The sequence below is a fragment of the Heterodontus francisci genome, chromosome 33 (genome assembly GCF_036365525.1).
Source record: "Heterodontus francisci isolate sHetFra1 chromosome 33, sHetFra1.hap1, whole genome shotgun sequence".
In the NCBI taxonomy this organism is placed as follows: domain Eukaryota; kingdom Metazoa; phylum Chordata; class Chondrichthyes; order Heterodontiformes; family Heterodontidae; genus Heterodontus; species Heterodontus francisci.
Genome location: NC_090403.1, coordinates 44,701,710 through 44,725,485, shown reverse-complemented (window position 1 = coordinate 44,725,485; position 23,776 = coordinate 44,701,710). Strand labels below are relative to the sequence as shown.

Below are 23,776 nucleotides of genomic sequence, written 5' to 3'. Positions count from 1 at the left end.
GAAATAGTTAAATAAGACTCATCTCCCGGTGCTTGATGAAAAATAACATTTTTAATTTATAGCAGGAATGTGGCATCATGGGAGTTGTGGTTTCTTTAGCTGGTATATTTGGAGCATGCGCACTAGAGTCCAGGACTGAAGCCTTGAAGTGAGCGGGATAGCAACAGTTGCTCAGCTCATAAACCATGAGAGCCAAGGTGAGGAAAAGAATAAACCCAATATAATTTAAAGAAAGTAACAAGTGCTAAATGTTGTGTGGAAGGTATTCTCCCCTCAACCCCATTGTGTTTCCGGTGAAGGCTACAGCCATGTTGAGGGGATTTGGGGCCTCACCCCTCTAATTTTTATTTAATCGATGAGGGTGATTAAATCTTCAGATGGGGAGAATTTTAAACTATTGGTGCCATTTTATTAAAAAAAAGGGGGCACAAACTCAAGTTTCTAATTCCGACAGAACTAATTTCAGTTAGAAAAAATATATTCGACTGGGTTTATGTAACACGTGGTTGGCCTTTCGCCTTTTTCCCTCATGCTGATTGTGGGGTTTACTAGTTGGATACCGTTCTAATTACCATCCAAACACTGGATGTGAGCCAAAAAACAAACTGCTGTCATTAAAACTCCGAATTTTTTTTATATATATATATATATATATATATATATATAGGAAATGGTGTTTCAGGTGTGGACCTTTTTATCAGAACTGTTTTTGCCCGAACAAGAGTGACTGGGGTGATTTGATGAGAGTCCTTTAAAACTGTGACAAATGAAAACACTTTCTGGTGATTTGAGGGGCTATAGATATTAGCTTAAATGCTAAAGATTTGGAATGGGAAGTAAGAGAAGCATCCTTTATGCAAGACTGTGTATTCCATCACTGCAGAGTTAGTGATTGAAGCAGAGGCCATGTTAATGTTTGAAATTTGATGAATAGTTAATGGGAACAGAGCAGGTATATGGGTTCAGGACAACTGACTGATGGCTATCCTCTACACAATGTGGATTGTTAATATAAAGGAGAAGTGATTGCAAACCAAATTAGCTTGCATTTTATTGAGCATAATCTTTGTCTGGAGCTGCTCTATATTAGTGAGTTGTAGTAAACTGTGCACTTTAATTTCTGACAAATATAAATAATACATGTAAGAACAAATGTCATTCTAGAAAGAAAAAGACAAAAATTCTAATGGTCTATTTTTTTTCTCTCTTTAATCTCCAGTGGAGGAAGAAAAGGATGCGCAGGTCTGTATAAACCTTCAATTTTCCAGGTTTTTTATTTCATTAATTTCAATTGGTGAATTGAGGGATGGCCTTTTTTTTTTTACTTCAATCCCAAACACATTCCTGACTAGCTGTTGTCTCCCTAATTCAATTCCTTTTTGGGAAATCAAATTTAAAGTGAAGCCTTGTTCTGTTGCTTTTTCTTGCCTTATTTCCTGGCTACCTGTCCTATTTTGCTTTCTGCACCCTTTTTGATTCCCTTTGGAGTTTATTTGACTTCCAGACAGGAGGGAGTCAAATTTGTGCAGTAGGCTGGGTTTTCGTTTTGAGACTTTTTTGCCCTCCTTCCGATACTTCAGGCCTCTGTGTCCTAGATTACTCTCATAACTGAATCTAGGCAGCCTATGATTACAAGAGTATCATCACTCACCCCAATATGTTTCTGACTGCAAGCCTGGAACGATGAACCAAAAACTTCTGTGTAAGTTCAAATACATAGTGTAAGTTCAGTTATGTGTTTGGTTGCCTCCTCCTTCCAGCTTTGGAGGCAATGACAAAACTTTGCAGCATTTAAATCAAATAAGAATTGGAACATAAATGATGGCAACTTTTAAACAACTTATAACTTGACATAAAGTGACCACTACAAAGTTAAAATTGAACAGTTTACTTAATCTTTCCACAATGGAATATCAGCTGTTTACTAGCAGTACCATAATAAGCATCAATTTGGAATGAAAACAAGTTATATTTATATAGCACCCTTAACTTTAAAAAAAAAAAAACCTGGCCCTTCACTGGAGCATTATCAAAACAAATTTGACACAGAGCCACGTAAAGAGATATTCAGGCAGATGACTAAAAGCTTGGTCAAAAAGTTAGGTTTTAAGGAGCGTCTTAAAGGAGCAACGAGGGGAGAGAGGTTTAGCAAGAGAATTCCAGTGCTTCGGCCCTTGGCAGCTGAAGGCACGGCCACCAATGATGGAGCAATTAAAATCAGGGATATGAGTGAGGTCAGAATTGGAAGAGTGCTGGTATCTGAGGATTGTGGGGCTGCAGGAGATTAGAAATGGGGAGGGATTTGAAAACATGGATGAGAACTTTGACTCTCTGTTAAGCAATAACTTTTGTTTTAAATGGAGGTCAGCAAACTGGATGATGGGCGAACAGGACTTTGCTACTCATCCCCTAACTTGCACCTGAGTTTTAGATGGCTTCTAGCTTACGGAGGGTAGAATGTGGAAGTGCATTGGAATGATCCAAATCTAGAGGTTTAGATGAGAACTTTAGTAGCAGATGAGCTGAGGCAGGGGAGGTTGGGTGGTATGATTGAGGTGAAAACAGGTGGTCTTAGTGATGGCACGGATATGTGGTCAGGAGCTCAACTTGGTCAGATATGACACCAAGCTTGAGAACAGTCTGGTTCAGCCTCACAGTTGCCAGGGAGAGGGATGGCATCAGCTAGGGAACGAGTTTGTGGTGGGACCGAAAACAATGGCTTTGATCTTCCCAATATTCAGTTACTGTTTGGTTTCCCAAGTACTGTTGCTGTACTCTGGTGGTTACAACACAGCACAATAATGGAGAAAAAAAGCTTTGAGAATTTCTTCTTTACTTTTAAGAATCTCACCCTCACAGGATGAGAGGATACACACATCTATTCCTTTTGGATTGAGAAGATTGTTAGTGAGAAAAATGCAGATAAATTTGTCAGGGGTTTGACAGCTGCTCCACAGTGCTCCCCAGTGACTGAAGTTTGGAACTGTGGCTCAAACCAAGCTTCACAGAATCCCAGAATTGCTGAATTCCCCCACTATCAACATCCTAGGGGCTACCATTGACCGAAAACTGAACTGGAGTAGCCATATAAATACCGTGGCCACAAGAACAGGTCAGAGGCTAGGAATCTTGAGGCGAGTAACTCACCACCTGACTCCCCACAATCTACAAGTCAGGAGTGTGATGGAATACTCTCCACTTGCCTGGATGGGTGCAGCTCCAACAACACTCAAGAAGCTCGACACCATCCAGGACAAAGCAGCCCGCTTGATTGGCACCCCATCTACAAACATTCACTCCCTCCACCACTAGCACAGTGGCAGCAGTGTGTACCATCTACAAAATGCACTGCAGCAATGCACCAAGGCTCCTTCGACAGCACCTTCCAAACCCGCGACCTCTACCAACTAGAAGGACAAGGGCAGCAAATACATGGGAACACCACCACCTGCAAGTTCCCCTCCAAGTCACACACCATCCTGACTTGGAACTATATCGCCGTTCCTTCACTGTCTCTGGGTCAAAATCCTGTAACTCCCTTCCTAACAGCACTGTGGGTGTACCTACCCCTCATGGACTGCAGCGGTTCAAGAAGGCAGCTCACCACCACCTTCTGATGGGCCATAAATGCTGGCCTGGCCAGCGACGCCCACATCCCGTGAATGAATTTAAAAAAAAAAAGACTTCTGTGACTGAAAAACAGGGAAAACCCTATTGTTATACCTACAGACCTCTGGTTGTACCCCAGCATTTCATAGTAGGCCAGCTCAAACACACACACAACATTTTTTCTCTTTTTTGAACAGTGCATTGTGTAGAAAGAATGTAACATGCAAATACAGGTGAGAAGAGGAAAACTCTTCCACTCATACCAGTGCTATACTATAAAAGAAATTTTAACTATTTTCACTCTTTGTGTTAGCTGCATTAATTTCAGCAAATGCAATTAGCAGTTCATGGTTCATTTCAAACTCAGTTGTTTCTGTTCCTGTATAGATTGAAGCGCAAGCGGAGGAAGATGAGGGCCAGGTCAAAGTGAGCTCTTAAAGAGCGGAAGGCCACGGCACCTGGTGGCTGTTTTAGGGTTCTGCTTCATTGGAGATGATCGGAAGATTTAAGCTTTCATGTTTCAGGGAATAACTGTTCGTTTATCAGTTACTGAACTTTATTGTGGAATCTGTTTTTTGTGCAGTTTAATAAATAAAATTTATTTGTTTTGAAAACTTTTAAAAACATTTAGATGAGTGGATTTGAAAGGCAAGTAAATAGAATGATTGTTTTACTATGACAAATTTATTTTTTCCTCATTTCTAGTGATTCTAAAATTAATTTAATTTTACCATTTATTCTCCAAACGAAATACTGAAGCTATTTCTGATATAGAATCTGTTGAACTTGTATTATTTGATATCCAGATTATCCATCAGAGTTTGTGATAGCACAACGCCACGTTGCACAGCCCATTGATACATGTCTGTCTAGCCTAAATCACCCTCAAAGCCCAAGAAAGATTTAATTTAGTTTCTTGCCTGGTGCCAAGGGTATTGTTATACCAAATATAAACAGAAAATGCTAGAGATACTCAGCAAGTCTGGCAGCATCTGTAGGGAGAAAGAAATCTTTAACATTTCAGGTCAATGACCAGTTCTGATGAAAGGTCATCGACCTGAAACATTAACTCTTTCCATAGATGCTGCCAGATCTGAATATTTCCAGCATTTTCTGTTTTTATTTCAGATTTCTAGCACCCACACTATTTTGCTTTTGTATTCTAATATCCTATGTGCAAGGTTAAAAGATGAGAAACTGCCAATATACACACCAAAAGAGTGAGAATGATGCAGCACAGCAAGGCCATTCAGCCCATCATGGGCTGCATTTTAAGACTCCGCCGACATAAAAAAAATGCAGCCCGTACACACGAGCACCACGTCACGGAGCCACCATTATTTCAAACGCGGAGGCTCATTTCTGATGTGGAGGGGGCGGGCGAGTCGTTGCCAGCAACAGCGTCCGGTGCCAATGCATAGGCACCATTTTTAAAGGGCTGACAGTCCTGAATGAACGTTTAAAATTTAACAGGCAAGTTAAGTGAAAGTTTTGCTCAAATAAATAGTGAGCTTTCCAGGCATTCTCTCCCCATTGTACAATATTCCTGCCCTTTTCCCCCCGGAATTTCAATATTGAAACCTTGACCACCTCCTTTCTTCCCACTGCCCCCCAAAGTCTGGCACCTTTGTCCTTTTACCCCTCCAACCAATCTGAGGGCTTGTAACACTGCTTCCCTCCCTCCCACCCCCCACCCCTCCGCACAAAGAAAAAACCTTCTCTCGCCCGCCCCCAGCAGGTGTCTCGACACGTTTCCCCTAACAGGGATTCAAAAGTGTGGCATTGTCGGCAGCAATAATGAAGGTGGCAGAATCGCTGCGGGATGAATATTTTAATGCGGATCCCGTCACCAAGTGGCGGAGCGGCCGCAACAAGACCTTGCGGCTGGGATCGGTGGCGGGTCTCTGCAGTACCGATCCTCGTTGCACCCCCACCCCCATCACCACCATTCCTGATGGCGGAGGGGCTGTAAAATCCAGCCCATCGTGTCTTTGCTGGCTCTTTGACTACTCTTTTCCCCAGAGCCTTGCAATTTTTTCCCTTTTTGCATATTCAGTTCCCTGTTGAAAGTTACCGAATGGTTCTTTGTCATTATGAATGAGTACAGAGGTTCCACTTTACAGTGTTTACTAATTTCCTGAATCATTTTTGTCCTATAATTTATAAATAAAAATCTTATTCTGTCAACTATTTTGCATTATAAATTCCTATTTCCATATTTATAATGGATATTGTCTGTGTAAATTTGTCTTACTGAAGCTCTGAGGCAGGAGGGTGTAATTAATGTGACAAGTTTACTTAGGCAATTATACAACACAAATGTGGGTGTAGGAATTTGATGAAAGTATAAAAATGACAATGTATGGCAACAAAATTGATAGAATTATATTGCTGTCAGTACCAGCACAGTACTTGCACGTGTAACAGATTGTCCTGGCTAATTAGAGACATATTTTGACAATCTGATTCTTTCCTACTTTTCATGTTTGTAACCATAATCATTGTGTATTCCTGTAACTAAAAATTCCTTTTTTTCTCTTGGCTGTGCCCTCCCCTTCTACTGTCAGCATAATAATAAAAGCAAAATACTGCAGATGCTGGAAATGTTAAATAAAAACAAGAAATGCTGGAAATACGCCAGGTCTGGCAGCATCTGTGGAGAGGGAAGCAGAGATGGCATTTCAGGTCAGTAACCCTTCTTCAGAACTGGCAAAGGTTAGAAATGTCATAGGTTTTAAGCAAGTAAAGCAGGGGTGAGGCAAGAGATAACAAAAGTGAAGGTGTTGAAGGACAGGGTCACAGAGAATAACTGACCAGAAGGTCATGGAGCAAAGGCAAATGGTATGATAATGGTGTGTTGAAAGACAAAGCATTAGTGCAGAGAGGGTGTTAACGGACAGAAAAATGAACAGCCCTGGCCCAAAGCGCTAATATGAAAAAAGTGGGCAGGCACATGGTAAGAAAAATGAATGCTGAAACAAACTAAAATTTTAAAAAACTGAAAATAAAAAGGGGGGCCCGTCATACTCTGAAATTATTGAACTCAATTTCAGTCTGGCAGGCTGTCGTGTGCTTAATCACTATCAGCAACTTGCTTCATGTCTGGTGATGACCCATATTTGCTCCCTTTACAGTGCTGCTATGAGCTTTGCCATAGGATGTTTTTTGAACAACTAGAGTTTGCACTAAAATAGCTGCAGCATCATTTGTGGGGCATCTGATTTATAAAACTCCTTCTTTCCTCTATTGTCCTAAGCATAATTTGTTGCAGGCAGCACTGAGTGTAAGAATACATCACTGTTCAGTACATACCCGTATCCCATTAAAAGAAACCCCTCTTTCTTACACCAGCCCTTTAGTCATATGTTAATTCTCCTGATCAGTCTCTATACCAATTTGCAAATGACTGGCAATAATCCAAAGATTATTACCCACGGTTCTGCTATTTAATGTAGCTCCTAACCAACGTTTCCTCTAAGTCCCGCAGCATCTCTAAAGTTCCTGCACTCATCAGCCCCTTTAAGCGGTCGTGCAAAAATATTTAAAGGACCCACGCACTTAAACAAATTGGCTGCACACGACAAAAAAAAAGTAGAGGGTATATTGCTCCTAACTCCTGATACTTCCTCCCCGTTGCTATCTATGTTTGTTTTGACATGGACCACAACATCTGGATTTTCTCCCTCCTTTTCCAAATTCCTCTCCAGCTGCTTCGAGATATGTTACCCTGGTTCTGAAGAAGGGTCACTGACCTGCAACGTTAACTCTGCTTTTATCTCAACAGATTCTGCCAGACCTGCTGAGTATTTCCAGCGTTACTTGTTTTTATTTCAGATTTCCAGCATCCGCAGTATTTTGCTTTTATGTTGCCCTGGTACTGGTTAGGCAACACAACCTTCGGGACTCTTGTTTGTGGCTTCAGAGAATGCTATCTATTCCCCCTAAATGTACAATCCTCCACCACTACCACATTTCTGTTCTGTTCTCCCCCCAACCCCCTTTGGACAGCCTTCTGAGCTATGGTGCTTTGGTCTGTATTGTGACAGTCATGCCGACAGTCGTTTGCCTTTACCTCACAGGTAGAGAGTACACTGTATCTGTTGGACAGGACCAGTGGCTGGGGGACCTCCTTCATGACCTCTCCTAAGGCCTCGCTACTTGGCTTCCTAACAGTCACACCCTCCCCTTTTTGAACCTTTCTATTCCTCTGCAGTGCTGATTTTTCTCATGCTTTTTTTTATACAAGAAATATCAAATTCAGACTGATAAACACAGTGGGTACCTATCAATGCCGTTCCTTTGTCCAGTGGAATTAAAGTTATTCAGCTTTGTTCCTTTTGTACTAACAATAGCTGGCAATGCACCTGGAACTTAATCAAATTATTCTGATCAGGTCAAAGCAAAATGACAAAAGTTTACAAATATCAGCACAGGCTCAGGATTGTACTCAAATCTATTAGAATATGGGAATTGCTGGACATAAAAGGCCAGAGTCGATTTTAGTTTGCCTGTTACCACCCTGATAATCACATGTACAATGATAATGGAGTTGTTGACTAATCACAGCAATCTGTGTCTATCAATTAGTTTACAACAAGACACAAGGAAAACCCCAGTGGTGGAGAGCATTGGGAACCATACATTCAAAGTCACCGTTATCCCCCTTGACCACATTGTGATATGTCGAATTACTCGTATACTCATTTGCATTTGAATAAATCAATACTAACTACTTCCACCATTTCCCCAGGGAGTCTATTCAACAGATTGAACACTCACTGAAATATTATTTCTGCAGATTAGTTTTAGATTTACTGCCCCCCGCCCCACCAAGCGCAGGCCACATCACTGGTTCTGCTGCCCTCGACAAGGTGAGATAGGGTGTCATTGTCTACATTTATTTTGATGTGACTAATGCTGGCCTATTTCTGACTTACTGCTGTTCCTCTACAGCGGAATAAATAGTCAGGCACTAAGTAGAACAAAAATGTTAGGGTAAATTTGTAAGTGACTAGAATTGACTGTTGAGTACTGAGGCGAATAATTGTCCATGTGTGGCATGTTGATGCAGTTAGAAAAATTGCCAAGTATCTGGATATGAGGTGGGAGAGTGTAAGAGATGTTTGTCTTAGCTGTCTCAGAACTCTAGAGAGACCATGGTCACTCCTTCAGACCTTCACATATCTGTCACCTGCTTGTTAAATACTTCAACTTCACTAGGCACATTTCCAGATCACTGTTTTAGTACTTTATTTCTATGATTTACCCTCCAACAAACCACTAGAAATTAAGACTATTTACTGTTTCATAACATGTAATACAATATTGGCACGGAATTGTTGGCTCTCATCCAAGACATGCCACGAGGACAGGATAATTCCAGAAGTTTCTAAAATACATTGGTGTCACTGAGTTGAGTCATTCTTGTTTAAAACAAGGCTGAGACATCAGTTATTTTCTGCTCAAGTGTAATAAACCCAGCAATATTTAGCTAATTCTGGAAGTGTCTGGATTTCTGGGAGTAGAATATATAAGGCATATGCTCTGAGTGCTGCAGCAGATCAGAGACTGAAGAGTGGGAGATCACATCAGTCAGGTTTAGAGAAGTGAGAGAAGAGGCAGAGACAATGCTGAGCTGTCGGGATTTCCACCCTTCACGTCTGTGGCAGCAGCCTGTGTGCACAGTGTGGTCTGTTCCACACACAGTCTCTGAGCCGCTTGAATGCAACATGTGGAAGCAGCGGGTGGAAGCAGCAAGAAAGAGCATGAACTTCATGAATTGGGTTTTTGAGGAGCTGGCAAAAGAATTTTGGCAGGAAAGACCAAGAAATCAGGACAAAAGACCTGGTGATAACAAAGAAGGTAAAAGACAATCAGAGGACAAGGATGGAGATGGCTTTTCTCTGTCCCTGAATGTCCAGCGATTCTCCCCAGAGGAACTGAAGGTGAAAGTACTTGGAAGGAAAGTGCTGGTGACAGGAACGCACGAGAAGAAAAGTGATGATGGGAGTGGTTCTTACAGCTACAAATACGAAGAATTCAGGAGAGAATTTCAGCTGCCAGAAGATGTGGATGCTCAAGCTCTTAACTGCTGTTTGTCACAGGACGGTTGGTTAAAGGTTCAGGCCCCACGCCTGGCACTGCCAGCTGTGAATGAACGAACCATCCCCATCAACATCACCAGTGATACAACAACCACTCCCCGGCTAACTCCTGTCCACGAGACCAGTGGAAGGGATGAGGGGAACAAGAAAGGCTGAAACAAAATGGAAGTCAACTTATTTACAACAAATTCTTGTGGTTATAATGAACAATAAAAATACTGCCAGAAGTGAGCACCTGAGAAATTGGTTTTAATGTTGAAAATCTGATATTGTTCAATATCCTGTCACTCTGGATAACTTTTTCTGTACGTTAAAACAGTGAAACAGGAGAAATGTATTGGTATTTGATTAAATTTGTCAACTTGCAATAAAATTACTGTACATACCTCAGGCTACAGGTATTTCATTGAATTTTACAACACAAGGAGACCATTCAGCCCATCTCACAATGGCCAGCAACTGGAACTTGTTTATAAAATTCCTTCCTGCTGTAAATGATTGTGATCTTTCTGGCTTGGGTTATACGTTTAATCTAGAGTTGAAACAACTCGGGTCAGGAATCTGCAAGGTGACCACGTTAAATTGTCAAAACGAAAACTCTATCAACATTAATCAATTAAATATAAAATATTAGACTATGTAGATAGTTGGGGACTGTTGTTGAGCAGAGACCTTGGGGTGCAAGTGCATAGTTCCCTGAAAGTGGCAACACAGGTAGACAGGGTTGTGAAGAAGGCGTATGGCATGCTTGCCTTCAGCGGCCGAGGCATTGAGTACAAGAGTTGGGACGTCTTGTTACAGTTGTACATAACGTTGGTTAGGCCGCATTTGGAGTACTGTGTGCAGTTCTGGTCGCCGCACTACAGGAAAGATGTGATTAAGCTAGAGAGGCGCAGAAAAGATTCACAAGGATGTTGCCTGGTTTGGAGGGCTTGAGTTATAAAGAGAGATTGGATAGGCTGGGCCTGTTTTCCCTGGAGCGAAGGCAGCTGAGAGGGGACATGATAGAGGTATATAAAATTATGAGAGGCATAGCTAGGGTAGATAGCCAGAGTCTGTTTCCCAAAGAATAGTGGGTATCTGGAATGAGCTGCCAGAGGAGGTGGGGGAGGCAGGAACACTAGCGACATTTAAGAGGCATCTGGACAGGTACTTGAATGAGCAAGGCATAGAAGGATATGGAATTAATGCAGGCAGGTGGGATTAGTATAGATAGGCATTATGGTCGGCATGGACCCGGTGAGCTGAAGGGCCTGTTTCTATGCTGTACGACTCTGACTCTAGCACACCTAAAATATTAATTAAAGATAAAGCTGGAAACAAGGACTCATGGTACATGAAAAATTAGAAAAAATGTGTAATTCCCTACCTTAAAGAATGATTGGGTGGGGGTGGGGTGGTGTGGAATTTCTCTAATTGGCGGCCTGTGGCTACTTCTGCAGGAAGGGCCTCTAGGCCTGCCTGGAGTGCTGGTCTCCCCCACAGCTTGCTGCCAGATGTCCGCCTCCAGGCACCTAAACTGTCCGCCTTCACCTGCAGGAATCTGGAGGCTGACTGGAAAATTTCAGTTGGCCTCCTTTAATTGGCCTCAATTAGGCCCTTAATGAGCCTGATCGGCTACCCACCACATGCAGGCGGGTGGCCCTGCCGGCCCCAATCCCGCCTCCGCATAAATGGCCCAGAAGCAGGATGGAGCTGAAAAATCGAGCCCTTTGATTCAATGATTCTAACTCTTGTACAAAATGCCAAGGTTTCATTCACGTGGTTCAGTTCACCCTGCGAACAGCTGGTGAATGGAGTCTTTGACAAAGAATACAGGTTATGGCGGAGGCTGAAAACAATGGCTTCAGCCTTCCCAATGTTCATTTGGAGAAAGCTTTAACTCATTTACGATGGTCATACAAGCAATGCAACAGCATAGAGAAAGATGTGGGGTTAAGGGTGCCGTCAGCATAGATACGGAAGCTGACCCTGTATCTCTGAGTTACAGGACTGAAGGCCAACATGTAGATCAACACGAAAAGGGAGACCATGATGAAGTCTTGGAGGGGTGGGTGTGGTGGTGGTGGGTGCTGTCTCCTAAAGTTATACTGCAGAAACAGGAAGAGAATAAATTGCAGAAGGTGCACTGGCTCCATCTGAACATACAGGAGTACAGCTAAATGAAGACCATCACACAGAGTTGAAGAATGGTTGAAAAGTGAAGGTGGACAAATACGTAGTCAATCATTTCAGGACAAGGAAGGATAGTTTATCAGAGTCACGGAGGACATCCTTTGAGTCTTTGGTAAGGGCAGACTTGATGCTGTGAGAGGGGTGGAAATCAGACTGAAGTGATTTTAATGGGCAGAGATGGGCAAAGCGCTGCGATGTGATGACACATTTGAAGGCCCAAGAGTGTCAGTAGAGGCTAAAGACGAGCAGTAGCAGGAGAAGACAGACAGGTCCAGGGTGGGTTTTTGAGGATTAGGGTTTTTCTTAATGCAGAGGACTGCCAAAACAACAGTTTACCGAGATTCATTTCCACTCAAAGCGGCTTTGCAGAATGTTAATGTAAACCTACAATTCCTTTAAATCACACTGTCTTCAGACATGAACCTGCAACAGAATTTGAAGTTCGATATAAATGATAAAATTGCACAATTGTCTATTTTGAAATGAACAAACATAAAGTGAGAAGTTTTTAATTTATTGCCAAAATATAACATTTTAAATACAATACTCATCAAAAACAAATATGTGGAACAGAAGGAATGTTTCAGACATACAGCAAAGAAATAATTCACATTCTTCAGATTCACATGAATCTATTTCTGCTAGCATTAAATTACTCTGTCATTTAAGCTCAAGTTGATTGTAAACGAGCCCAAAACATCCACTTTCTTTTCAGCTTCTTGGCAATTCCCTTAATCCTTTCCACTATCCTGTTTCTGGGCCTCTTTGCTAGGATTTAGCCGGGGAGTGGTTGTTGTATCACTGGTGATATTGAGGGGGACGGTTTGTCCATTCACAGCTGGCAGTGCCAGGCGTGGGGCCTGAACCTTTAACCGACCGTCCTGTGACAAACAGCAGTTAAGAGCTTGAGCATCGACATCTTCTGGCAGCTGACATTCTGTCCTGAATTCTTCATATTTGTAGCTGTAAGAGCTGCTCCCATCGTCAGTTTTCATCTCGTGTTTTCCTGTCACCAGCACTTTTCTTCCAAGTATTTTCACCTTCAGTTCTTCTGGGGAGAATCATTGGACATTCAGGGACAGGGAAAAGCTATCTCCATCCTTGTCCTTTGATTGCCTTTTACCTTCTTCATTGTCATCAGGTCTGTTGTCCTGATTTCTTGGTCTTTCCTCCCAAAATTCTTTTGCCAGCTCCTCAAAGACTCGATTGATGATGTTCATGCTCTTTCTCACTTCTTCCACCTGTTTCCACATGTTGCATTCAAGCGACTCAAAGACTGTGTGTGGAACAGGCCACAATGTGCACACAGGCTGCTGGCACAGACGTGAAGGGTGGAAAACCCAACAGCTCAGCATTGTCTCTGCCTCTTCTCTCACTTCTCTAAACCTGACTGATGTGAACTCCCAGTCTTCAGACTCTGATCTGCTGAAGCACTCAGAGCACACGCCTTATATATTCTACTGCCAGAAATCCAGACACTTCCAGAATGAAGATTGCTGACTTCATATCACGTGAGCAGAAAAGAATGTCTCCCCATCAACATTGTATTAAACAAGAATGACTTCAACAAATGACAGAGGGACAGTTCCAGAACTGTCTAGCATGTACTGAAAGAGTGACAACACAGGTGGGAGGAGCCTACATGGAGCACTGCTTCAGATGATTTTGTTTTGAATATAATAATTGGAATAGAGGATCTTAAATCTCCCTAAATTCTCCATTTGTTCCAATAACTCCCTTGAATTCTCAGTAATCTTTACTTCCCAATGAAAAATCAGAGTGTGACATAAACTGGACAGGATAGAGAATGGAGTTCTCTACTGCCTTTGTCACCAGATCGTTTCCTAAATTGTGTACGAAAATCGGTATTTATGTTCTTAAAGCATTGTAGGGAGCTGCGTAATGATATAGAATGAAGATATATTTTCATTTATGTAAGAAAAGCTAATTTCAAGAAGTTGTGTGAGGGAGGAGGCATGAAGAGAGATGTAACATCAACTTAAAAAATCAGCCACAACACAAAGAATATAAAGAAAATTACACTTGGAAAAAGATGATTTGAGAATTAGGTCGACTCAAAACTGTCTGAGACAAGGAACTCAGCCGGCTGGGGACACTCACTGAGTGGTACAGACTCTAGAAAGTGAATACCATAATGGGCACAGCAGGTAAAAAAAAACATATTGGTCAGTCTTGGAGTCAGTGTTTAGCTGATTTTTCTGTGACTATGAGGATGAGAGGCTTTTAAACAGGATCAGCCTGTATAATTGCTGATAACAAAATACTGTCAATGAAATATCTCCTCCAGACTGTAGGAATTTAAAGACCATCACTCCATCATCTCGGAATACTGGACAGCAACATATTACCATAGCAATGCATGGTGGCAGATTAAACAAAAGACAAGAGAACTGATGGCTCTCTGTGGGGTAGACTCAGAACTGCACTTCATTTAAACCAGACTGATTTGAATTTCACTCTATTTCACTCTGTTCTTCTGTTGCTAAATATCACTTTAACATCTTGAAAGTGAGTGAAAAGAGCAAAGCTCGAAGCCACTGACCGACTTCATCATAATGTTACTTTATACTTCATTAAGGAGAACACTTCCAGTTCTTAGCAAACATCACTTTACTACAGGCTCTGCCTCCTGCCAGGCTGTCAATCATTAACACTGCAGCTCCCATCTGTGCTGTCACTGACTGAGTACATTCCAGAAGTCTCTGGAATTAGTCCAGTGGGTGTCACTGAGCCGAGTCATTCTTGTTTAAGGCAAGGCTGAGATGAAACGTCAGTTATTTTCTGCTCACGTGTAATAAACCCAGCAATGTTTAGCTAATTCTGGAAGTGTCTGGATTTCTGGCAGTAGAATATATAAGGCGTGTGCTCTGAGTGCTGCAGCAGATCAGAGACTGAAGACTGGGAGTTCACATCAGTTGGGTTTGAGAGAAGTGAGAGAAGAGGCAGAGACAATGCTGAGCTGTCGGGCTCTCCACCCTTCACGTCTGTGCCAGCAGCCTGTGTGCACATTGTGGCCTGTTCCACACACGGTCTTTGAGCCGCTTGAATGCAACATGTGGAAACAGATGGAAGAAGCGAGAAAGAGCATGAACTTCATCAATCGAGTTTTTGAGGAGTTGGCAAAAGAATTTTGGGAGGAAAGACCAAGAAATCAGGACAACAGACCTGATGACAATGAAGAATGTAAAAGTCAATCAGAGGACAAGGATGGAGATGGCTTTGCCCTGTCCCTGAATGTCCAGCGATTCTCCCCAGAAGAACTGAGGGTGAAAGTACTTGGAAGAAAAGTGCTGGTGACAGGAAAACACGAGAAGAAAAGTGACGATGGTAGCGGCTCTTACAGCTACAAATATGAAGAATTCAGGAGAGAATTTCAGCTGCCAGAAGATGTCGATGCTCAAGCTCTTAACTGCTGTTTGTCACAGGACGGTCGGTTAAAGGTTCAGGCCCCACGCCTGGCACTGCCAGCTGTGAACGAACAAACCATCCCCATCAACATCACCAGTGATACAACAAGCACTCCCCGGCTAAATCCTGGCAAAGAGGACCAGAAACAGGACAGTGGAAAGGATGAAGGGAACACAAAAGCAGAGGAAGGAAAAATTGACATTTAAGACTCATTTACGATGATCTTTTGTAAGATGTAAGAACCAGAAATGAGTTTCTGAGATATTAATATAAAGTCATAATACTGAAAGTTAATTTTTTTCATCTTGTATGTCTACTGTGCTGTTATCTACCTTCATGTGAATTATTTATACATATCTATTGAAACAATAAACCTTTTGGAAAAGTAATGACAATGAGTCCGCTTGTTAACTTGAAAAACAGAAAATAATATGATTGAATTCAAAACCGAGGCACTTACTTCCCTTCACTCTCTGTAAAGACAGTCAGTTTAATTTAACTCAAAAGCCAGAGAAAGGATTCTATATGTCATGATCTGCTTTAAACTGAACTCGATCCATTAAAAAAGATTTATTGTGCAGACCCAGTGCACCAATAGACGAGGACATCTCTCTATCCAGAGGTATTCCCTGCAGCCTCACAATGAGAAGCAAGAACAGCTTGTCTTTCAACACAGGCGCCAGACAGTACACCATTCATTTACTGGATGGTGGAAGCCTCTTTCATTGGGATATCTGTTCAATATAAATTACTGGGGGAAAAAGCAAAGTTACTTGCATCATAAGGGTGTTTTATAAAGTTTTTGTTCAACAGTATGACTAATCCTCTACCCTTGAGGTCTGTACCTTTCAGTATCAGTAAGATGTGTCATATTTTTCGCAGTGTCATTCAATAGTTCTATTCCATCAGTAAGTTTAAGGTATTACAGTGACGGACAAACTGCCCGAGTTCATTATGATGCAGGACAGCGGGAAACATGAAGAATCGTACCACAGGTCCCAGACTACACACAAGAAATGCCACAAGTGATCCAGTAGTGAAGTATTAAATGATGTATAAACATAAACTCAAAATGAACTTCTAATAAACCTGGAATATATTTAATTGCTACCCTCACAAAAACACAGCAGGGAGTAAAGATTCATGTTGCAGTTCGTAGGAGAATCTTGTGTGTTATAGAAATTGTCATTTAACCTTTCAGGGAAGTTATAATATTGGGAGCTTTAACCAACATTAATTGTAGGGCCATCACGATTACTGATTTAATCTCATAATACAAAAGTAAAGTAAAACATTGCTACATGACATCAATAAACTGTTGTCAATGTTGATGTTCTCAGTCAATATATTAATACATCAAAGCTCTGCAGTCCTGCCATATCCAGTCATGAATCGTGGTTGACAATTAAACAACTAACTGGAGGAGGCAGCTGCAAAACATTCCCATCCTCAACGATGGCGGAGTCTGGTACATCAGTGCAAAAGACACGGCTGAAGCATTTTCAACCATCTTCAGACAATTGAAACTCTGAAGGCACTGGAAATAGCAAAGGCTAAGGGCCCTGACAATATCACAACTTTAGTACTGATGACTTGTGCTTCTGAACTGATGATTGTACGATGTGCAGCACCATTCACAACTCCTTAGATGCTGAAGCAGTCCGTGTCTCCATGCAGCAAGACCTGCACAACGTTCAGGCTTGGACTGATTTGTGGCAAGTAATATCTGTGCCACACAAAAGCCAGGCCATGACCATCTCCAATAAGAGAGAATCTTACCATCACCTCTTGACATTCAACAGCATCACCATCGCTGAATCCTCCACTAACAACATCCTGGGGGTTACCATTGGACCAGAAACTTAACTGGACCAGCCATATAAATACTGTGGCTATAAGAGGAGGTCAGAGGCTGGGAAATCTGCGGTGAGCAACTCATCCCTGGTCTCACCTCTTTGAAAATCCTATCCAATTATTCCCACTCCCCTGCTCTTTGCTCAAAGCTTTGCAAATTATTTATTTGTTGGTATATATATACATTTCACTTTTGAAAGCTGCCATTGAATCTGCTTCCACCACTCTTTCAGACATTCCATTCCAGTTAACAGCTGCTTAAAAACAAAATCTCCTCGTCCTTCTCAGTTTTTAAAATTCATTTTCAAGATTATGTGCCTTTGAGAAGGTGATGGTGAATCAGCTTCTTGAACTTCTGCAGTCTGTGAGGTGTCGGCACATTCACATTGTAGTTAGAGAGGGAGTTCCAAGTTTTTGACCCAGCGACAGTGAAGGAACAATGATGTATTTGCAACTCAGGATGGTGTGTGACTTGGAGGGGAACTTACAGGTGGTGGTGTTCCCATGTGTTTGCTGCCCTTGTCCAGCTAGGTGGTAGACGCCATGGGTATGGAAGGTGCTGTCGACGGAGCCTTGGTGAGTTGCTGCACTGCATCTTGTAGATAATACACATTGCTGCCACTGTGCACTGGTGGTGGAGGAAGTGAACATTGTTGTGGATGGGGTACTGATGAAGCAGGCTGCTATGTCCTGGATGGTGTCACTTCGAGTGTTTTCGGAGCTGCCCCCATTCAGGCAAGTGGAGAGTATTCCATCACACTCCTGACTTGTGCATGGTGGACAGGCTTTGCAGAGTCAGGAGGTGAGTTACGCGCTGCAGAATTCCCAGCCTCTGACCTGCTCTTGTAGCCACAGTATTTATATGGCTGGTCCAGTTAAGATTCTGGTTAATGCTAACACCCCCGAGGATGTTGATGGTGGGGGATTCAGCGATAGTAATGCTGTAGAATGATATGGAAAGATGGTTAGACCATCTCTTGGAGATGGTCACTGCATTGCACTTGTGTGCCGCGAATGTTATTTGCCACTTATCAGCCCCAGCCTTAATCTTGTCCAGGTTTTGCTGCCTACGAGCACAATCTGTTTCAGTATCTGAGGAGCGGTGAATTATAATAAAAACCGTAGAATCATCAGCAAACATCCCCACTTCTGACCTTATGTTACAGGGAAGATCATTGATGAAGCAGCTGAAGATGGTTGGGCCTAGGACACATCCCTGAGGAACTCCTGCAGCAATGCCTTGGGGTGATATGACTGACCTCCAAAAACCACAACTATCTTCCTCGGTGCTAGGTATGACTCCAACCAGTGGAGAGATTTCCCCCTGATTCCCATTATCTTTAGTTTTGTTAGAGATCTTTATTGCTACAGTAAGTCAAATGCTGCCTTGATATCGAGGGCCAATGACTCTCACTTCACCTCTGGAATGCAGCTCTTTGGTCCATGTTTGGACCAATGCTGAAATGAGGTCTGGAGCTGAGTGGCTCTGGCGAAACCAAATTGAGCATCAGTGAGCAGGTTGTCACTGAGTAAGTGTCGTTTAATAGCTCTGTCGATGACACCTTCCTTCACTTTGCTGATGATTGAGAGTAGACTGATGGGGTGGTAATTTGCCCGAGTGGATTTGGCGTACCGTCTGGTGCCTGTGTTGGAAGACAAGCTGTTGTTACTGATCATTGTGAGGCTGCAGAGAATACCTCTGCGTACACAGATGTACTCACCTATTGGTGCACTGGGTCTGTGCAATGTTTTGATATTTTGTGCTGGATTGAGTTCCATTTGAGACAGATTTTGACGTATAGAATCCGTTCTCTGGATTTTAATTTAAATTAAAATAAGTGCCTTTACTGAGAGTGAAGGGAATTAAGTGCCTAACCTTTGAATTGGATAAAGTCACTATCATTTTCTAAAATTAGCAACTGAATCATCACTATTACTTTTCCAAAATATTTATTCTTTCAATACATATATATATATATAGTTCACATGAATATAAATAATTCACATGAATTCAAATAACATCAGAGCAGACATACAAGAGGAAAAGAATTAATTTTCAGTATTTTAACTTCATATCATCTCAGGAACTCATTTCTGCATATAAACAGTTCTTACATCTTACAAAAGATCATTGTAAATGAGTCTTAAATGTCCATTTTTCAATCCTCCGCTTTCTTGTTCCCCTCATCCTTTCCACTGTCCTGTTTCTGGTCCTCTTTGCCAGGATTTAGCCGGGGAGTGCTTGTTGTATCAGAGGTGATGTTGATGGGGATGGTTTGTTCGTTCACAGCTGGCAGTGCCAGGCGTGGGGCCTGAACCTTTAACCGACCGTCCTGTGACAAACAGCAGTTAAGAGCTTGAGCATCGACATCTTCTGGCAGCTGAAATTCTCTCCTGAATTCTTCATATTTGTAGCTGTAAGAGCCGCTACCATCGTCACTTTTCTTCTCGTGTTTTCCTGTCACCAGCACTTTTCTTCCAAGTACTTTCACCTTCAGTTCTTCTGGGGAGAATCGCTGGACATTCAGGGACAGGGAAAAGCCATCTCCATCCTTGTCCTCTGATTGCCTTTTACCTTCTTCATTGTCATCAGGTGTGTTGTCTTGATTTCTTGGTCTTTCCTCCCAAAATTCTTTTGCCAGCTCCTCAAAGGCTCGATTGATGAAGTTCTTGCTCTTTCTCGCTTCTTCCACCTGTTTCCACATGTTGCATTCAAGCGGCTCAAAGACTGTGTGTGGAACAGGCCACAATGTGCACACAGGCTGCTGGCACAGACGTGAAGGGTGGAGAGCCCGACAGCTCAGCATTGTCTCTGCCTCTTCTCTCACTTCTCTCAAACCCGACTGATGTGAACTCCCAGTCTTCAGTCTCTGATCTGCTGCAGCACTCAGAGCACATGCCTTATATATTCTACTGCCAGAAATCCAGACACTTCCAGAATTAGCTAAACATTGCTGGGTTTATTACACGTGAGCAGAAAATAACTGACGTTTCATCTCAGCCTTGCCTTAAACAAGAATGACTCGGCTCAGTGACACCCACTGGACTAATTCCAGAGACTTCTGGAATGTACTCAGTCAGTGACAGCACAGATGGGAGGGGCAATGTTAATGATTGACAGCCTCGCAGGAGGCAGAGCCTGTAGTAAAGTGATGTTTGCTAAGAACTGGAAGTGTTCTCCTTAATGAAGTATAAAGTAACATTATGATGAAGTCGGTCCATGGCTTTCGAGCTTTGCTCTTTTCATTCACTGTCAAGATGTTAAAGTGATATTTAGCAACAGAAGAACAGAGTGAAATAGAGTGAAATTCAAATCAGTCTGGTTTAAATGAAGTGAAGTTCTGAGTCTACCCCACAGAGAGCCATCAGTTCTCTTGTCTTTTGTTTAATCTGCCACCATGCATTGCTATGGTAATATGTTGCTGTCCAGTATTCCGAGATGATGGAGTGATGGTCTTCAAATTCCTACAGTCTGGAGGAGATATTTCATAGACAGTATTTTGTTATCAGCAATTATACAGGCTGATCCTGTTTAAAAGCCTCTCATCCTCATAATCACAGAAAAATCAGCTAAACACTGACTCCAAGACTGACGAATGTTTTTTTTTACCAGCTGTGCCCATTATGGTATTCACTTTCTAGGGACTGTACCACTCAGTGAGTGTCCCCAGCCGGCTGAGTTCCTTGTCTCAGACAGTTTTGAGTCGACCTAATTCTCAAATCATCTTTTTCCAAGTGTAATTTTCTTTATATTCTTTGTGTTGTGGCTGATTTTTTAAGTTGATGTTACATCTCTCTTCATGCCTCCTCCCTCACACAACTTCTTGAAATTAGCTTTTCTTACATAAATGAAAATATATCTTCATTCTATATCATTACGCAGCTCCCTACAATGCTTTAAGAACATAAATACCGATTTTCGTACACAATTTAGGAAACGATCTGGTGACAAAGGCAGTAGAGAACTCCATTCTCTATCCTGTCCAGTTTATGTCACACTCTGATTTTTCATTGGGAAGTAAAGATTACTGAGAATTCAAGGGAGTTATTGGAACAAATGGAGAATTTAGGGAGATTTAAGATCCTCTATTCCAGTTATTATATTCAAAACAAAATCATCTGAAGCAGTGCTCCATGTAGGCTCCTCCCACCTGTGTTGTCACTCTTTCAGTACATGCTAGACAGTTCTGGAACTGTCCCTCTGTCATTTGGTGAAGTGAGTCTTGTTTAATACAAGGTTGATGTGGAGACATTCTTTTCTGCTCACGTGATATGAACTCAGCAACCTTCATTCTGGAAGTGTCTGGATTTCTGGCAGTAGAATATATAAGGCGTGTGCTCTGAGTGCTGCAGCAGATCAGAGACTGAAGATTGGGAGTTCACATCAGTCGGCTTTGAGAGAAGTGAGAGAAGAGGCAGAGACAATGCTGAGCTGTCGGGCTTTCCACCCTTCACGTCTGTGCCAACAGCCTGTGTGCACATTGTGGCCTGTTCCACACACAGTCTTTGAGCCGCTTGAATGCAACATGTGGAAACAGATGGAAGAAGCGAGAAAGAGCAAGAACTTCATCAATCGAGTTTTTGAGGAGCTGGCAAAAGAATTTTGGGAGGAAAGACCAAGAAATCAGGACAACAGACCTGATGACAATGAAGAAGGTAAAAGTCAATCAGAGGACAAGGATGGAGATGGCTTTTCCCTGTCCCTGAATGTCCAGCGATTCTCCCCAGAAGAACTGAGGGTGAAAGTACTTGGAAGAAAAGTGCTGGTGACAGGAAAACACGAGAAGAAAAGTGACGATGGTAGCGGCTCTTACAGCTACAAATATGAAGAATTCAGGAGAGAATTTCAGCTGCCAGAAGATGTCGATTCTCAAGCTCTTAACTGCTGTTTGTCACAGGACGGTCGGTTAAAGGTTCAGGCCCCACGCCTGGCACTGCCAGCTGTGAACGAACAAACCATCCCCATCAACATCACCTCTGATATAACAACCACTCCCCGGCTAAATCCTGGCAAAGAGGACCAGAAACAGGACAGTGGAAAGGATGAAGGGAACGCAAAAGCAGAGGAAGGAAAAATGGACATTTAAGACTCATTTACGATGATCTTTTGTAAGATGTAAGAACCAGAAATGAGTTTCTGAGATATTAATGTAAAGTCATAATACTGAAAGTTAATTTTTTTCATCTTGTATGTCTACTGTGCTGTTATCTACCTTCATGTGAATTATTTATACATATCTATTGAAACAATAAACGTTTTGGAAAAGTAATGACAATGAGTCCGCTTGTTAACTTGAAAAACAGAAAATAATATGATTGAATTCAAAACCGAGGCACTTACTTCCCTTCACTCTCTGTAAAGACAGTCAGTTTAATTTAACTCAAAAGCCAGAGAAAGGATTCTATATGTCATGATCTGCTTTAAACTGAACTCGGTCCATTAAAAAAGATTTATTGTGCAGACCCAGTGCACCAATAGACGAGGACATCTCTCTATCCAGAGGTATTCCCTGCAGCCTCACAATGAGAAGCAAGAACAGCTTGTCTTCCAACACAGGCGCCAGACAGTACACCATTCATTTACTGGATGGTGGAAGCCTCTTTCATTGGGATATCTGTTCAATATAAATTACTGGGGGAAAAAGCAAAGTTACTTGCATCATAAGGGTGTTTTATAAAGTTTTTGTTCAACAGTATGACTAATCCTCTACCCTTGAGGTCTGTACCTTTCAGTATCAGTAAGATGTGTCATATTTTTCGCAGTGTCATTCAATAGTTCTATTCCATCAGTAAGTTTAAGGTATTACAGTGACGGACAAACTGCCCGAGTTCATTCTGATGCAGGACAGCGGGAAACATGAAGAATCGTACCACAGGTCCCAGACTACACACAAAAAATGCCACAAGTGATCCAGTAGTGAAGTATTAAATGATGTATAAACATAAACTCAAAATAAACTTCTAATAAACCTGGAATATATTTAATTGCTACGCTCACAAAAACACAGCAGGGAGTAAAGATTCATGTTGCAGTTCGTAGGAGAATCTTGTGTGTTATAGAAATTGTCATTTAACCTTTCAGGGAAGTTATAATATTGGGAGCTTTAACCAACATTAATTGTAGGGCCATCACGATTACTGATTTAATCTCATAATACAAAAGTAAAGTAAAACATTGCTACATGACATCAATAAACTGTTGTCAATGTTGATGTTCTCAGTCAATATATTAATACATCAAAGCTCTGCAGTCCTGCCATATCCAATCATGAATCGTGGTTGACAATTAAACAACTAACTGGAGGAGGCAGCTGCAAAACATTCCCATCCTCAACGATGGCGGAGTCTGGTACATCAGTGCAAAAGACACGGCTGAAGCATTTTCAACCATCTTCAGACAATTGAAACTCTGAAGGCACTGGAAATAGCAAAGGCTAAGGGCCCTGACAATATCACAACTTTAGTACTGATGACTTGTGCTTCTGAACTGATGATTGTACGATGTTCAGCACCATTCACAACTCCTTAGATGCTGAAGCAGTCCGTGTCTCCATGCAGCAAGACCTGCACAACATTCAGGCTTGGACTGATTTGTGGCAAGTAAT

The 23,776-nt window shown here is 42.0% G+C and overlaps 4 protein-coding genes and 1 pseudogene across 4 annotated transcripts; 3 read left to right on the top strand and 2 right to left on the bottom strand.

The window, feature by feature from the left end:
• Positions 1–83: 83 nt before the first annotated feature.
• LOC137348158 (heat shock protein 30C-like) lies at positions 84–10,098 on the top strand. The gene is made up of 3 exons (XM_068013437.1): positions 84–197; positions 1,220–1,242; positions 3,997–10,098. The coding sequence occupies exon 3, from the start codon at positions 9,237–9,239 to the stop codon at positions 9,867–9,869; it is 633 nt and encodes a 210-aa protein (XP_067869538.1). The 5' UTR covers positions 84–197; positions 1,220–1,242; positions 3,997–9,236; the 3' UTR covers positions 9,870–10,098.
• Positions 10,099–12,413: 2,315 nt separating this feature from the next.
• LOC137347946 (heat shock protein 30C-like) lies at positions 12,414–13,295 on the bottom strand (annotated as a pseudogene).
• A 1,356-nt stretch (positions 13,296–14,651) lies between these two features.
• Positions 14,652–15,691, top strand: LOC137347945 (heat shock protein 30C-like). The gene has a single exon (XM_068012999.1). It carries the CDS (start codon positions 14,861–14,863, stop codon positions 15,521–15,523), a length of 663 nt encoding a protein of 220 aa, XP_067869100.1. The 5' UTR covers positions 14,652–14,860; the 3' UTR covers positions 15,524–15,691.
• Positions 15,692–19,104: 3,413 nt separating this feature from the next.
• On the bottom strand, positions 19,105–20,195 carry LOC137347944 (heat shock protein 30C-like). The gene has a single exon (XM_068012998.1). It carries the CDS (start codon positions 19,976–19,978, stop codon positions 19,331–19,333), a length of 648 nt encoding a protein of 215 aa, XP_067869099.1. The 5' UTR covers positions 19,979–20,195; the 3' UTR covers positions 19,105–19,330.
• A 1,285-nt stretch (positions 20,196–21,480) lies between these two features.
• On the top strand, positions 21,481–22,387 carry LOC137347943 (heat shock protein 30C-like). The gene has a single exon (XM_068012997.1). The coding sequence runs from the start codon at positions 21,596–21,598 to the stop codon at positions 22,256–22,258; it is 663 nt and encodes a 220-aa protein (XP_067869098.1). The 5' UTR covers positions 21,481–21,595; the 3' UTR covers positions 22,259–22,387.
• Positions 22,388–23,776: the final 1,389 nt, after the last annotated feature.

Bases quoted from the DNA above. Each gene is read 5' to 3' on its own strand.
- LOC137347945 (XM_068012999.1), top strand. From the start codon at position 14,861: ATGCTGAGCTGTCGGGCTCTCCACCCTTCACGTCTGTGCCAGCAGCCT.
- LOC137347944 (XM_068012998.1), bottom strand. From the start codon at position 19,978: ATGCTGAGCTGTCGGGCTCTCCACCCTTCACGTCTGTGCCAGCAGCCT.
- LOC137347943 (XM_068012997.1), top strand. From the start codon at position 21,596: ATGCTGAGCTGTCGGGCTTTCCACCCTTCACGTCTGTGCCAACAGCCT.
- LOC137348158 (XM_068013437.1), top strand. From the start codon at position 9,237: ATGCTGAGCTGTCGGGATTTCCACCCTTCACGTCTGTGGCAGCAGCCT.